The sequence below is a fragment of the Scyliorhinus torazame genome, chromosome 11 (genome assembly GCF_047496885.1).
Source record: "Scyliorhinus torazame isolate Kashiwa2021f chromosome 11, sScyTor2.1, whole genome shotgun sequence".
Classification (NCBI taxonomy): domain Eukaryota; kingdom Metazoa; phylum Chordata; class Chondrichthyes; order Carcharhiniformes; family Scyliorhinidae; genus Scyliorhinus; species Scyliorhinus torazame.
The window spans coordinates 221,142,127-221,159,325 of NC_092717.1; the positions used below are offsets into that span (position 1 = coordinate 221,142,127).

Here is a 17,199-nt window from a genome sequence, read left to right on the forward strand (position 1 = left end):
GAACTTGTCAACGCCAGTCAACAGGCCTAGGCACTCCTTTTCAATCTGCGCATCGCACTGCTCTGTGGGGGTCATGGCCGCGACGCATAGGCGACTGGGGCCCATGATGAGGCGTCATCCCGTTGTAGGAGGACCGCCCCAATGCCGAACTGGCTGGCGTCAGTCGAGATTTTCGTCTCCCTTGCAAGATCGAAAACCGCCAGTACCGGGGCGGTGGTGAGCTTGACCTTGAGCTCCTCCCATTCACGCTGGTGGGTGGGAAGCCACTGGAATTCAGTTGTCTTCCTGACAAGGTGCCGGAGAGCTGTCGTGTGGGAAGCAAGGTTGGGGATGAGCTTCCCCAGGAGGTTAACCATTCCGAGAAAGCGTAGCCTTCTTGTCTGTGGGCTTCTGCATGGCCATGTTGGCTGACACCTTGTCGGCATCCGGCCGCACCCCCAACTGAGAGATGTGGTCCCCCAGGAACTTCAGCTCGGTTTGTCTAAAAGAGCACTTGGCTCGGTTAAGACGCAGGCCCTGGTCCCGTATCCGTTTAAAGACGCGCTGGAGGCGACTGATGTGCTCCTGCGGTGTGATGGACCAAATAATGACGTCGTCTACATAGACGCGCACCCCTTCGATGCCCTCCATCATCTGTTCCATGATGCGATGGAACACTTCAGAGGCCGATATGATGCCAAATGGCATCCTATTGTAGCAGTATCTGCCAAATGGAGTGTTGAAGGTGCACAGCTTCCTGCTGGACTGATCCAATTGAATCTGCCAGAAGCCCTTTGAGTCATCAAGTTTGGTGCATATTTTTGCCCGAGCCATCTCGCACGTGATCTCCTCACGTTTGGGTATGGGGTAGTGTTCCCACATTATGTTGCGATTTAAGTCTTTCGGGTTTATACAGATGGAGCTGACCCATGGAGTCGGCTCTGTTACCCGGGAAAGCACTCCTTGGTCCTGAAGGTCCTGCAGCTGCTGCTTGAGGCGGTCCTTGAGGGGTGCTGGGACCCTGCGAGGTGCGTGAACTACCGGGGTGGCCTCCTGTTTAAGGCGGATTTTGTATGTGTAGGGCAGTGTGCCTATGCCCTCGAAAACATTCTGGTTGTGCATGAGGATTGAGTTGAGCTGCGCCCTAAAGTCTGCATCTGGGAAATCGGACGTGCCTTCTGGAGAGAGAGAGTGTACACGTCAAACGAGGTGGAGAATTTTGCCCACCTGTGCGCCTAGCATGGAGTCCTTTGAGGAGCCCACAATTTCAAATGGTAGTATGGCTTTACGTGAGTTGTGTGTCACTTTGAGCTGGCACGACCCCGTGGCGAGGATGACGGTGCCATTATAGTCAACGAGTTGACAGTTGGATGGCAGAATAGGTGGTTTAACCTTCAGGGTCTGGAATGCTGACCATGCGAGGAGATTGGCGGAGGCACCAGTGTCCAGGCGGAATCTGATCTGGGATCGGTTGACCGTCAGGGTGGCACACCACTCGTCGCCCGGATCAATGCTGTACACTGACAGTGGCTGGTGCATTCGACTCGGGGAAAGCTTGTTCTTGTTGATGACAGCAATGCGGAAGGGCTCCCTGTCCTCAGTGTCTCTGGTCTATGTGACGTCGGGATCGGACTCGGTGGACGTGGGTTGAAGTGCCCGAACGTTTCTGCGAGGCTGGCTAAACGGGTACGAGTTGGCAGGGTGAGCTGCTTGACAGCAGGCAGCATAGTGGCCCAACCTGCCACAGCGTAGGCATTGTCGTGCTTTGGCAGGACATTGCCGCTTTAAATGGGCGGAGCCACAGTTGCCGCACGTCGTGACGTCAGTGCGTTCATTGCGCCACCGCGCATGCGCGGTCTTGCGTAGTGCACGCCTGCTCATCGCGTTCCTCTGCGTCAGCGTCCCCTCTGTTGGCGCGTGTGCGTGAGGCCTCAGCGCGTGAAATGGCCGACCTTCTCCAGGCCGCGGCCTGGGAGGTACTCGATCGTCTGGACCCGCTCCGCCTCGTGGGGCCCGTGTCGCGCCGTTTCAGCTGCCTGGAAGTGTGAGTACCGGCTGGTGGCGTTCTCATGCAGGACGCAGGTCTCGACGGCAGTCGCCAGGGTGAGTAGCTTGACCCGAAGGAGCTGCTGGCGCAGGTACCTCTCGAAGCTCTCGTTTACTTCAACGCTGAAGTGTTTGTCGAACTTCAGGAGCACCGTCTTGTATTTGGTTTTGTCCTCGCTGTCCGTAAATTTAAGGGAGTTAAAGGTGTGGATGGCGTGTTGTGCCTCCGTGGAGAGAAGAAGGGCAATCTTCCTGGTGTCCGATGCATTCTCCCTCTCTGTGGCCTCGAGGAAGAGTTGGTAACGCTGCTTGAACAGTTTCCAATTGATCCCGAGATTGCCAGCGATTCGGAGCGGCGGCGGCGGGTTGATGTTCTCCATGGTGCAGAACGGCGGATTGCTGAAACGTTGCAGGTAGGTCTCACAGGCGCTGGCTTGCGTCCACTTCTGGTATCATGTCGTGTTGGGTGTTCTGATGTACAAACGATCCAACACAGCTGGAGATGGTGTAACTCAATTTTATTAACTACTTAACTGTAACAGCACACTGCTAACTTGGGTATGTGCATTACCAGCTAATCTGTGGACCCTGTCCTATTATTATCTGGGTGATGCACTCAGCACATGGTGAATGTCTGAGTGGCAGGCTCTGAGCTCGGTGCTCTGAGCTGGCTGCTGCTGGAATGGGCGGGAACTGTAGTGTCCCCTGTTTTTATAGTGCGTGTGCTCTCATTGGTGAGTGCCCCTGGCCTTGCAAATCTCCAAGGGTCCACCCCTTTGGTCCGTAAATCCCCTCAACACTCTAGCCGCCGCCGGCTTCCTACCCGTCCTAGACCTGGAGCGATCCAGTGCCAGACCCAACACCGGGTTAAAGTCTCCCCCAATTATCAGGCCCCCCCACTTCCAAGTCTGGGATCCAGCCCAACATACGCCGCATAAAACCCGCATCGTCCCAGTTCGGAGCATACACATTGACCAGTACCACCCTCTCTCCCTGCAACTTACCACTTACCATTATGTACCTATCGCTATTATCTGCCACAATGCTCAATGCCTCGAATGACACCTTCTTTCCCACCAAGATCGCCACCCCTCGATTTTTGGCATCTAGCCCCGAGTGAAACACCTCACCTACCCACCCTTTTCCTCAGTCTTACCTGGTCTGCCACCTTCAGGTGTGTCTCCTGGAGCATAACCACATCCGCCTTGAGCCCCTTCAGGTGCGCGAACACGCGGGCCCGCTTAACCGGCCCATTCAGTCCCCTTACATTCCAGGTTATCAGCCGGATCGGGGGCTACCCGCCCCCCTCCCCCGCCGACTAGCCATGACCCCTCCTCGACCAGCCACGCGCCCGCACCCCACACCGGGCCCGTTCCCCACAGTGGCATACCCCCGTCTCGACCCCCCCCCCCCACTCGCTCCAGCACCTCCTTGACCTTAGCAGCAGCAACTCGATGCCCCCCCACCCCCACCCCGGGCTAGGACCCATCCTAGCTGGTTTACTCCCCCCATTGCACTTCCGCAAGTCAGCTGATTCCTGCTGGCCCCGGCCACTCCCACCTCCCGTTCGACTCCTCCCATTGTGTGGTACACCCTCCTCTCCCGCTCCCCTTCCACAGGCTCTCCCCCTCCCCCCTCCGTTCAAAGCGCGGGAAACAATCCTCGCTTCCCCGCCCCGGCCCGGCCCCCCCAGTCTTCAGTGCGGGAAAAAAGCCCGCGCTCTCCACCTACCAGGCCCCGCCACCAACCAAAACAGTGCCCAACCCGCCCCATCCACCCTCCCCAACCCGGAAGAGAAAAACACAGAGAAAAAGAAACCCAAAACAATGCAAAGTCCCCCCTCCCCACCCCTGAACCAAAAATAGGCATAACATATCCACCGCAGTTCCCAATCGCCCATCCTGACCCTCAGTCTGTGTCTAGCTTCTCGGCCTGAACAAAGGCCCACGCCTCCTCCGGAGACTCAAAATAATGGTGCCGGTCCTTGTAGGTAACCCACAGTCACGCCGGCTGCAACATGCCAAACTTCACCCCCTTCCTGTGCAGCACCGCCTTCGCTCGATTGTACCCGGCCCTCCTCTTCGCCACCTCCGCACTCCAGTCCTGATATATCCGAACCTCCGTGTTCTCCCACCTGCTGCTGCTCTCCTTCGTGGCCCACCTGAGCACACACTCCCGATCGACGAACCGATGGAATCGCACCAGCACCGCCCGCGGAGGCTCGTTAGTCTTGGGCCTCCTCGTCAACACTCTATGGGCCCCTTCCAGCTCCAGGGGCCCCTGGAAGGACCCCGCTCCCATCAGCGAGTTCAACATGGTGACCACATAGGCCCCCACGTCCAGCCCCTCCAGCCCCTCCGGGAGGCCCAGAATCCGCAGATTCTTCCACCTCGACCGATTCTCCATCTCCTCGAACCGCTCCTGCCATTTCTTGTGGAGCGCCTCTTGCGCCTCCACCTTTACCGCCAGGCCTAAGATCTCGTCCTCATTGTCAGAGATCTTTTGTCGAGCCTCTCGGATCGCCACCCCCTGGGCCGTCTGTGTTTCCAGCAGCTTATCAATAGAAGTCTTCATCGGCTCTCGCAGGTCCGCTTTAATCTCTCTGAGGCAGCGCTGGATACCCTCCTGTTGCTCCTCCGCCCACTGCCTCCACGCTGCCTGGTCTCCACCCGCCGCCATTTTGTCCTTCTTCCCTCCCCCTTCTGGTCCACCACCACCTTTTTTGTTGCCCCGCTCCTAGTTAAAGCCATATACTGACAGGGAGCTATTATTAACTCCTTCCCACACCGGGAAACGTCGAAAAAGTGCCCTTGGGGGCCCTGAAAAGAGCCCAGAAGTCAGTTTTTGCAGGAGCCGCCGAATGTGCGACATTGCCGCAACCGGAAGTCTCGAGAGGGAATCCTTTTGGCAGTGTTCACTTCATCAATCTGCCACAAAAAGTCTGTGGAAACTCCTGAAAAAGGTCTGAGAGTCCGTTCCAGACGGGAGCTGCCGAATGCGTGACCTACTCCTCCATGGCCGCCACCGGAAGCCTCATCCCCGCTTCTTCAATGGCCTTGGTAGATCTTTTCACAGTTGTTTCCTCTGCTGCTAGAATTCACCTTTAATAAAGGCCCTCAAGTCAGCTTGCAGCTTTAAGCTTGCCCTTCCCCCGCCTGCATGCTGGCAGAGGCTTTGTTTATCCTGCAGTTAAAGCCAAATCTTTTACTGTTTCTGCCGGGTCTGGTAACCAAGAGACATACCATTCCTGGGGGACACTGTCGGGGGAATGTTGCAGTCTTCTTCCCACACCGGGAAATGTCAAACAAATGCCGTGGGGGCCCTGTAAAGAGCCCAAAAGTCCGTTCCAAGCGGGAGCTACCGAACATGTGACCTAGCTCTGCATAGCCGCACCCAGAAGCCCCACAACCCATATATAAGGACAGGGCACACATGCTCTGTCTCTATTCCACAGGCGACACCTAAGAGAGTAGGACAGGGCAGATCAGAAGCATCACACCCATCACGTAGTTTAGAGCAGACTGGTTAGTTAGACTGAGTTACTATAGCAAGATTAGCAGGAGAGTCGAACTCATAGAGAACTGTGCTAATGGTTCAATAAATCACATTGAACTTACTTCAAAGTCTGGAGTATCTTTTGGTCAAAGCTGCATCAAGTTGCAGCCTGTGTTATCCCAGAGTACATAACACAACATTTCCAACATTCTTTTTATGCCCCCTAAAGCTCACTAACCTCCATGCTTGCCCATCCTCCCCATAGTCCAGCAATGCCCTTTGATCCTCATTCTTCCCTTGCCCAATCTGTATGTCCTTCGTGCTAGCTTAAAAGTTGTATCCTCTATTCTAGTTATCAATGGCAGATGACTTAGATATTGTTCCACTAAATATGGTACACCTTTATTTAACCACTAAGCAATAGTACATACTCACAGTAATGCCGGTTAGTTTCCCTGAAAGCCGGAGTCTGTCCTGGGGGGTCGGCACACTGATGAGCCATCCATGGAGCGACTGACCAAGTCACTCTAACCACTGCAAAGATGTCTTTGTGTGTTCTTTCTTCGCACTGGTTTTGGTTCTGACCTTATACCGTAAACAGGTAAAACCTGATATTAGCCCATTTTATTGGTTTTCAATTACATCTGTCCTTTTCCATACCTTCGCCAGAAGGGGAATTAGGGATGCAATTCAGCTAACCCAGCAATGCCTACAACCCGTGAATGAATTAAAAAGTCTCCTGATAAGACCGCCCGCCTTGAAGAAATTTCAAGATTCACTTCTGAGGCACCCATAGCCAGTTTGACTCTGCTTTGTTACCCCAGCACCGTTACCAATTCTCCAAAGCTGGGAGAAGGGGGCATGTTTGTTTATTATCTCTTAACGAGCCACAGTCTGTTTCACTCCTAGTACAAGCACTCCGTCAATTTAATTCATTTTGCAAAATTTGCTCATTCTAGCAAAGCCTTGCCTTGGCCAAATTAACCATCCTGCCTTGCATCATCAAGCCCACAGTGCAGTTCAGGATGGCTCTTTAGATATCATTGGTCTGAGTTCACCTTTCACCTCAATGTTCCATATTACCACACTTGCAAGCCAAATGTAAGAAACCTCCCATGTACGCTCATCTTTTGCCCTTCACATGCTCCTTTATTCAAATACCCTAGGTCCTACGTGCTTGGGTACCCCTTTTGTTTTCCAGTTGAGTGTGCCGACTCTGTCCACCCCTGACCCAACCTTCATGCAGCACCTCGAGAGCTCCACCACGAGACTCTGGATAGTTGCAAGCGGTCATGGTTGAATTGACGGTCGATGTGCCCCTCCCCCTGTGGCCCACACCCTGCCCTCACATAACTACTGACCACCCCACCCCACACCAGTGTAACATTTGGTCTTCCCACAGCTACACTTCAATCCTCCCCCATCACCCCTACGCAGGTGAATGTCCATGCTCCCTACCTTCCTGAGGAGCCCATGCCCTTTACAATAGACATACCCTCTCATCTGTCAGACCCCCAGAATCCACTTTTCCATCCATAGCATCCCTACAGTGCAGAAAGGGGCCATTCAACCCATTGAGTCTGCACCAACCCTCCCAAAGAGCACCCCACCTAAGCCCACTCCCCCGTCGTAACCCAAGTAAACCTGCACATCCTTGGACACTAAGGGGCAATTTATCATGGCCAATCCACCTAACCTGCACATCTTGGACTGTGGGAGGAAACCGGAGCACCCAGAAGAACCCCACACAGACACGGGGATAATGTGTAAACTCCACACAGTCACCGAAGGCTGGAATTGAACCTGGTTCCCCTGAGCTGTGATACAGCAGTGCTAGCCACTGTGCTACCATACCGTATCCCCTCCAACAATTCTCAGCACCCCTTCACCCATTATTCCCACCCTACCGGCTTCCACTACCTCTTTAGCGCTCACTATCCCTTCTTGTCATCAATTCCCACAGTATGTCCCCCAGGTCGCATCAGTTGACATCAAGGGAGCCTTCCTCAGAAGTCTTTTCCTTTCTTCTCTCCGATGCCCATTCACACCTGCACACCCTGCCTGCATACAACATGCTCTTCACACCCTACCACTCCAGCCCACCTCACCCATTCCACATCCCCCATAGCATCCCTCTCTCTCTCGCTATCCCTCTCTCTCTCTCTCTCTCTATCCCTCTCTCTCATCCCCTTCCTCCCCTGTCCTCTCTCTAGGCCTCCACACCCATCTGACCTCTTCATTCCCCTCTTCCCTGTCTGAGTCCACCCGCCCCCCCCCCCCCCCCCCCCCCCCCCCAGCATATATCGTCACCACGCAACCATTCCTCATGCAGGCATCCATCTGCAATGATACGATCCACCTCCTGGAAGCTCCTGCAGCGAAATATCTGCATGTTGATGCTCCACCCTCGCACTGCAGCACGGGGTGTCCCAGGGTACATGCTACCTGGAGGTTTCCATCTTCGGATTTCTCCCAGCTGCCTCAGACCTTCTTCCAGGTGAGTGCCGACATGTCCAGGTGAGTACCAACATGTCCAGGTGAGTGCCGACATGTCCAGGTGAGTACCGACATGTCCAGGTGAGTACCAACATGTCCAGGTGAGTACCGACATGTCCAAGTGAGTACCGACATGTCCAGGTGAGTGCCGACATGTCCAGGTGAGTGCCGACATGTCCAGGTGAGTACCGACATGTCCAGGTGAGTACCGACATGTCCATACCACGTTGGTCTGGACATGTTCCAAATTGGTGTCATATGCTGCTGACCCCATGAGTGATTCAACAGGGGGGACAATTCCAGTTGGGCCTGCTTCTGCATCCGATTAACAGCCTCTGGTGGGAATCGTGACCTTCTATGATGGGGAGAGCACACATTCCTGCTGTCATTTCACACTGGCAGGAACCCCCCCGCATTATACCTACCATCCCTGGCACTGGAAAATTCCACCCTTGTTATCATGGAAGGATTGTATGAGACTACAAATCTTGGGAGGACAGTTGATTTTCTCTAGTATCTGGTGGTGGCCTCTCCCACACACAGTGACAGATGTTTTAGTGAGATCCACAAAGGCGAGGTAGAGTGGTGTTTGCTGCTCTCTTGAATTGGGAGATGATCGTGTCTACTGTGGATCTGCCTGATCTGAAACCACATTCTGCCTCTGGCTATATTCTGTTGGCTAATCAATGGACGCTGATTAGAAGGCAAATGCCTTCCCAGTGACACTGAGGAGTGGGACCCCCCCGGCCACATTTATTCCTAGATGACCTCATTGACAATTACCATCAATCTGCGTCCTCCAGTTCTGCCACCAGAAACAATTTCTCCCTATTTGCTTCATCCAATATTCTTGATGATTTTAAACACCTCCTATTAAACACTCCCTTAACTTTCTCAGGTTTCAGAAAACAACCTCAGTTTCTTTCATCTCCCCTTTTGATTGAAATTCCTCATTTCTGGTGCCATTATAAATGTTGCTACAGGAATTTATAATGTTAAAAATTAATAGGATGTGCACACAGTTGCAAGTTTTTTTTAAAAACACATTTTCGATTTATAACCATTCTGGTGGGTAGAGTGTTGTTAGATAGTAGGCCTGAGTCAGGATTGTCGCTGTGCTGCTTTCTGATCAACATTATTGTAGAGGGGGGAGAAAGGAACGTTGGTCGCAACCCATGGTAAGTGTGCGTCTGTTATGGATAGGGCTGCGGAGTGGTCCCAAGATGGCGGCCCACATGAGTCGCGCGTGGCAGCGGTGATGGCGTCCAAGGTGGTGGCCCCTGTGGGTCGCACGTGGCGGCTGAAATTAAAGATGGCGGTGCCCATGGGTCACACATGGCAGGTGGTGCGGTAGCTGGGGGCAGCCCCAACAGACAGCAGGCAGCACTGCTGGGCCTAGAGGATTTAGGGGGGGATCGGGCCTGACAGGCTTTTGCGAAGTGGCCCCGTCTTCCCACAGCTGTTACAAGTTGCGTTCCATGCCGGGCAGCGTTGTCTGGGGTGAGTACCCTGGATGCAGAAGTAGCACCTCGAGCCTCCGGTGTTGGCGGGAAGCTGCGCGGCGCAGGCCTGTGTCGCACCCGGGTCGGTTGGTGGCTGCGCCCACGAGGTCCACAAGGGTGCCGCGCGGTCGGAGATGTAAGCCCCCATGTTCTGGGAGGCCACCTCCAGCGAGTTGGAGAGTTGTACTGTCTCTGGGAGGCCGAGTGTCCCCCCCTTCTAGTAATCACTGGCGGATATAGTTTGAGTACATGCCTGCGACATAAGCATCCCTGATCAGCAGCTCCGTGTGCTGGGTAGCCGATATCGCCCGGCAGTCACAGTACCGGCAGAGGGTGCGCAAGGTACGCTGGAATTCCGCAAATGATTCCCCAGGGCATTGCCGTCTCGTGGCAAGGAGGTGCCTAGCATATACCTGGTTAACGGATCTCACGTATTGTTCTTTTAGCAGCGTTATTACCTCCACGTGCGAGGGGGCGTCCCTGATGAGGAGAAAGACTCTTGGGCTCACCCGTGTGTGGGGATCTGCTTCTTCTGGAGGTCCGTGATGTCTTTGTTGAAGGATGCGAGGTACGCTTCGAAGCAGCTTAGCCAGTGTTCAAACGTTTCTGGAGCATCGGCTGCTTGTGGGTCCAGTTCCAAGCGATCAGGCTTGAGTGATGAAGTCATCTTTAGGAGTTTAGTGTATTAAATTGATACACCATCAATAACACACGACGAGTGATGGACGTAACTGAGGCTTTAATACACTAAACAGCAAGCCTCCTGCCTCTGGACGCGAACTGGGTCCGGAGGCAAAGACTTGCCACCTTTATACATAAGCCCGAGGGGAGGAGCCACAGGCGGAGCCAGTCTGGACAAGCCCAGGCATGTACAACACAATACAATACATGTAATGCAATACCACAATTAGAGTTGACTTGATTTTTCAAAAAATAATTTAGAAACCTAAGTGAAAAATAAATTGAAGTTTATAAATTCCACTGTATGTTCTTGCAAAACCACAAGGGACATTGGAACTGCAGTTACCTAGTAGGTAATCTTGAGTGTACAATTGCCCTATGCTCCTTCACGTGTGCACTCCTGTTCTGCGGGTGATCTATGCATGGTAAACGTAGTGCCAAGGCCTCATTTTAGGAAGGATGTGGAAGCTTTGGAAAAGGTGCAAAGGAGATTTACCAGGATGTTGCCTGGAATGGAGAGTAGGTCTTACGAGGAAAGGTTGAGGGTGCTCGGCCTTTTCTCATTAGAATGGAGAAGGATGAGGGGTGACTTGATAGAGGTTCATAGGATGATCAGGGGAATAGATAGAGTAGACAGTCAGAGACTTTTTCCCCGGATGGAACAAACCATTACAAGGGGACATAAATTTAAGGTGAATGGTGGAAGATATAGGGGGAATGTCAGAGGTAGGTTCTTTACCCAGAGAATAGTGGGGGCATGGAATGCACTGCCTGTGGAAGTAGTTGAGTCGGAAACATTAGGGACCTACAAGGAGCTATTGGATAGGTACATGAATTACGGTAGAATGATATAGTGTAGATCTATTTGTTCTTAAGGGCAGCACGGTAGCATTGTGGATAGCACAATTGCTTCACAGCTCCAGGGTCCCAGGTTCGATTCCGGCTTGGATCACTGTCTGTGCGGAGTCTGCACATCCTCCCCGTGTCTGCGTGGGTTTCCTCCGGGTGCTCCGGTTTCCTCCCACAGTCCAAAGATGTGCAGGTTAGGTGGATTGGCCATGATAAATTGCCCTTAGTGTCCAAAATTGCCCTTAGTGTTAGGTGGAGGTGTTGACCTTGGGTGGGGTGCTCTTTCCAAGAGCCGGTGCAGACTCAATGGGCCGTTGGCCTCCTTCTGCACTGTAAATTCTATGATAATCTATGATTAATCTAGGACAAAGGTTCGGCACAACATCGTGGGCCGAAGGGCCTGTTCTGTGCTGTATTTTTCTATGTTCTATGTTCTCATGCTCCTCCTCCTCCAACCTTAAAGTCTGCCAGGAACACTGGGGTTTCGGAATTGTGACAGACCGACGGTAACTATGGATGAAGAGGTTGGGGGCGATGGCTGTACTTTTCGACGTGTACCTGAACTCCAGCTCAAACCCTGTCTCTTAGGAACCACCATTCATCCTGTCCTGTGATTCAGAGCTACATTCTGAGATCCAGATGTGTGTGTGTGTCAGTGTCAGATGTTGCCTGAGGACTGTAGTTTTCCCAGGCCTGCTCAAGACGTTTCCAGTATAAAGCAGTACATTGACAACCCATCTACCACCTGGAACATCCAATCCACCATTGGCACAATGTGTGCACTACAGCAACTTGCACGACTTCTTCGACAGCACCTCCCAAATCCACGACCTCCACCATCTAGGACAAAGCCAGCAGGTACATGTGAACATCATCACATACAGCAGCCCTTGCGAGCCGCACACCATTCCGACTTGGACATATATTGTCATTATTCCATCTTCATTGAATATAAATCCTCGAACACCATGCCTAACAGCACCGTGGGTGCACCTGTACCCCACGGACTGCAACGGTTCAAGCTGAAGGTTCATCACCACCTTTCCTATGCCCGACAACTAGGGACGGGTAATAAACACCGGCCTTGCTAGTGACACTCATATCAGTGAATGAAACAAGGTAATATGTAAATTATCTCCCCATTACTCACTGTCCACACAAGAAAAATAGACCCTTAAATAAAATACAGTGGGGGGTTGGGCGGGGGGTTGGGGGGGGGGGGGGGAGAATTGGAGGGACATTTCTTTGAATACCTTCTTTACTTTTTTTTAAGAGAGTCGAAACCATATTAGTTCCTTCAATTGCTTTGTTTTCCGTTTCAGGGGATTTTCTGCTCATTCCAGATCCGGATACATACGAGACTGTGGGCCACCTGGTAAACTGCGTCAAGATAGGGAAGAAGAGGGACCAACAGCCAAGATTCCAGAACAAGATTGCAATTTCCTTGGCTGAAGGCAGCATTCTTGAAAAAGGTGAAAAGTTGGCGTTACTGGGAATTGAGGACGGAGTCAGTGGACAGATGTTGAAATGCCAGCTGGTTAAAAGAAAAGATAATCCAGTCATACAACTACCAATGAATTGTCGAGGAATGTTCCAAGAATGTCATGATGACAACTACTACACACTTGACGAAATACTAACATGGAAGATTCCAGTAGGCCGACGCCGCATTGTGAAGCCTGTGATGGGAGTCCCAGCACTCGAAGAAAGATTCCCCCTGTTTCCAAGAGAATTCAGTGGCCAATTGATCCTTCAACCCACATATAGTGTCAAAGTATTGCTCACAGGTAGGTGGTTAAGGGCCTTTTTCCATATACAGCCGAGATTTCGGGATATGCTTTTATGAAACACTTTCCACATTGGACTAGTATTGGATTTAACAATTATTTAGGGGGTCCTTTAAGAGAATCGGCTACTGGAAAATAAAATGATTCTTGAAAAATTACTGAATCTGCAGAAGTAGGATCAAGTTCTAAAAAATTGACTGAACTATTGAACCCTGACCATGACTGTCTATAGATACTGACAAATGTTGCAAAAGATGTACTGTACAAATATGTCGAGAGAAGCGATACGAAGGTACATTCAATGGATTTGCAATAATCAAGTAACGATAGTATAAGCTGAGACCAGACATGACACAAAGAGTTTGACCGTGGGACAGAATGCATGAGAACAGTACTGTGCCAGGCTAATTAATTTGGAGTAATTGATTAATGTCCAATTAACCAATCACCTGTTCAGTGGCTGACTCTTTCTTGAATAAATCAGAAAGCCTCAGCTGAGAATTAGAATCAATGACAGCAAATAAGGGCACAGTAAGAAGGCTTACAACACCAGGATTCACCTGAGGAAGGAGCAGCGCTCTTAAAGCTTGCGATTCGAAACAAACCTGTTGGACTTTAACCTGGTGTTGTAAGACTTCTTACTGTGCTCACCCCAGTCCAACGCCGGCATCTCCACATCATAGCAAATAAGGGGTTAGACTATAGATATGGATTTCCTTAAAAGTATGACCTCATGGGCAAGGTTTCGTTCTTGAATTCCTGTCTTCCTGAGTTCTTGAATCATCTATCTGTTTGTGTTTAAAGTAATTTCTTTCTGCTTTTATGTTTAACGCGTTTTGCTATGTTCTGACCAGTTTATGTATTGTTTTGATCTAAGTAAGTTTTTGATTCAGTTTTATGAAAGTGTATTAAGTAAATTCTTGAAAAATAAAGAGTGTTTTGGTCACCTCTATCAACCGGACTGAGTATCGAGGAGAAATAAGAAGGTCTTACAACTTGAAACAGTAGGCAAGGTACCCCCCCCCCCCCCTCACCATCCTCCCCCCCCCCCTCCTGCAGTGGCGGAGGTGGCCCATCATTGGCCAGTGGCATAATTTTCTGGTCCCACCACTGTCAACGGGGAATTGACCGCGCCCAGGGGGCCGTGACAAGAGGGAAACAGGGTTAATGCTTTGAATCCAATATGACTATTCTTCTGCAGAGGAGTCATATTGGACTCAAAAGCTTTGACTGTCTTTCCCTTTCCACAGATGCTGCTAGACCTCCTTAGAGTTCATCCAACAATTCCTGTTTTTTTTTTTTATTCCGTCATTAATATGAATTGAAATTAAAATTTTGCGATGACTTGGCATTTCTGGCAAACCTCCTTGTTTTGCCAAGTAACCCAAACCCCACTTTCGCCCCCTTGCTGTGAATAATGTAAACTGAAACAGTTTTCTTTCATAAATCTGTTTCCTGGCTATAGGAGGAGTAGAAATTATGATCCCAACTCAGCTGGATTTCGAAATGGTTGATATCACTGGTGCAGTGACGAAGGAGGCTTATTATTTGGAAGACGTTTACGCCATGCCAAACGATGTCTTTCCTTTGACCGTTCGGATTGTAGACATCATGAACAAAGACAGTCACTTCGCCATGAGTCACGGATACTTGGAAGTTGGGAAGTGCCTCACCATTTTGAAAAGGGCAGAAGTGAAGAACTACCTTGTCACAGCAATCTCTCAGCACTCTGCAGAGCAACATTTTCTTGTTCCTTGCAGCTATCACGGTGCATTTCAGAGGACCCCCAGAACATTCCAATCGGTTTATGACTTAGAACTTGCAAGGGAGAGAGGTGGAGTGATTGAAGTCATTGCTACACAATGCCATGCTGCAGATATCAAAGGGTTATCATCATTTATTGCCGGGGAAGGATTCCGTGCAGTCAAGAGCGTAAATATTTCTACATGTGTTGGGGCGCAGCCGCAAGCCATGACCGTTCTGGCATGTGAGAAGATCTCCACACGTGACATCGTCCTGCTCCCAATGTATGCAATAGGAACATTTTTGGAAGTTTTAAAGGACAGAGAGAAGTTCACCATCCAGGAACTCCTTGCCCACCACAACCCTCCATGTCATGTAAAAGTGATTGCTAAGGACCAGTCTCTGCCCAGTGATCTTCTTTTTGGTATAAGTGAACTGAAGGTTGATGGTGAGGTTAACATGAAATATGTTGCTGCGAAATCCACCCATGCTTCAGCTGAACCCTTCGAAATACCTGTAGAGCTTGTGAAAGTGAGGGTGGCAGTAATGAGCAAAGAATCACCTTCTACGAGCAAGCTACCCCTGGGCCTGATGTCACCCAGAGCTGTTCAACGTTTATCAGCTGATGAATATGCGTTGCTTAAAGGCTGCGATGTTCATCCTGCACCACCTCCGCTACCTCCCAAACCTGGGAGCACTGTTCAATTCTGGGGCCAAAGTCAAACCCCTCCAATTCCACCCAAAGTGACAAAGAAAAGTACCCTCACTGGTCCTCCTCCTCTTCTTCATGATGAGGTATGTGCTTTAAGGACCCAAAGTGTTATATTAGGAATGTTCTTGGTAGGCTACACCTTTTGAGAGTTTCATTTATAATTTGTGATAAATTTATTTAAAGTGCTTTGAGGTCGTGAAATCCAAGTCCTTTGAATTTTGTGCAAACTCCACTATCTATGCTCCAGTGTGTGGTGTTCCTTGTGTTGCTAAATTCCGGATGGTTAGCGTAGTGTTCACAAAGACCACAAAATAGCTTGAACTTGAACAAAGCTATAAGTTTATCAACACTACTAATTTGGATTTGATGCGTACTCCTAAAGAACACACAGTTGATTATTAACATTTAAACTGCACCCATCTAAACTAATCTTTATACTGATATAAACTATGATCTGCTCTTACTCACACTATCTGTACTTCTGACTCGCTCTAGCTAAATCCTGCACACACATCTTCCACCAAGGCTTAGCATCATTGCCTTATATAGTTGTAACTATAGCTCCCTCTAGTGGCTACTCTATTTTTCTTTAAAGATATATTTTATTCAAGATTTTTTGGCCAAACATAACAGTACATAGTGTTTCTTTTATACATCAACAAAACAATATAAATAACAATGGCCAGTTTTAAACAAATAAATAAATAATATATGAACAAAATCAAAAACAAAACTAAATGGCAACTGCCTTGTCCACGATAAATACTCTCCAAAAATACAATCCAACCATCCAATATACAATTACATATACCAAATAACTATGCATATCCAATAACATCCCTAAGAGTCCTTCTGATTCCTCCCCCCCCCCCCCCACCCCCCCACCCCCTCCCCCGGGGTTGCTGCTGCTGTCTTCTTCTTTTCCATTCCCTCTATCTTTCTGTGAGGTATTCGACGAACGGTTGCCACCGCCTGGTGAACCCTTGAGCCGACCCCCTTAGAACGAACATAATCCGTTCCAACTTTATAAACCCTGCCATGTCATTTATCCAGGTCTCCACACCCGGGGGCTTGGCTTCCTTCCACATTAACAATATCCTGCGCCGGGCTACTAGGGACGCAAAGGCCAAAACATCAACCTCTTTCGCCTCCTGCACTCCCGGCTCTTCTGCAACCCCAAATATAGCCAGCCCCCAGCTTGGTTCGACCTGGACCCCCACCACCTTCGAAAGCACCTTTGCCACCCCCACCCAAAACCCCTGTAGTGCCGGGCATGACCAGAACATGTGGGTGTGATTCGCTGGGCCTCTCGAGCATCTCGCACACCTATCCTCTACTCCAAAAAATTTACTGAGCCGTGCTCCAGTCATATGCGCCCTGTGTAACACCTTAAATTGTATCAGGCTTAGCTTGGCACACGAGGACTGAGTTTACCCTACTTAGGGCATCAGCCCACAGCCCCTCCTCAATCTCCTCCCCCAGCTCTTCTTCCCATTTCCCTTTCAGCTCATCTACCATAATCTCCCCCTCGTCCCTCATTTCCCTATATATATCTGATACCTTACCGTCCCCCACCCATGTCTTTGAGATCACTCTGTCCTGCACCTCCTGCGTCGGGAGCTGCGGGAATTCCCTCACCTGTTGCCTCGCAAAAGCCCTGAGTTGCATATACCGAAATGCATTCCCTTGGGGCAACCCATATTTTTCCGTCAGCGCTCCCAGACTCGCAAACGTCCCATCTACGAATTGTGTTACCACTACTCTTTGCCATGCTCCAAATCCCCCATCCATTCTCCCCGGAACAAACCTATGGTTATTTCTTATCGGGGACCGTACCGAGGCTCCCGTCTTTCCCCTATGCCGTCTCCACTGCCCCCAAATTTTCAGTGTAGCCACCACCACCGGGCTT

The 17,199-nt window shown here is 50.4% G+C and overlaps 1 protein-coding gene across 1 annotated transcript in view; it reads left to right on the plus strand.

The window, feature by feature from the left end:
• Positions 1-17,199, plus strand: part of LOC140386048 (protein THEMIS3-like) — a 97,886-nt gene that overhangs the window by 58,698 nt on the left and 21,989 nt on the right. The window contains exons 3-4 of the mRNA XM_072468640.1: positions 12,371-12,835; positions 14,301-15,373. Coding sequence (XP_072324741.1) covers positions 12,371-12,835; positions 14,301-15,373 — 1,538 coding nt within the window. The remainder of the gene's footprint in view (positions 1-12,370; positions 12,836-14,300; positions 15,374-17,199) is intronic.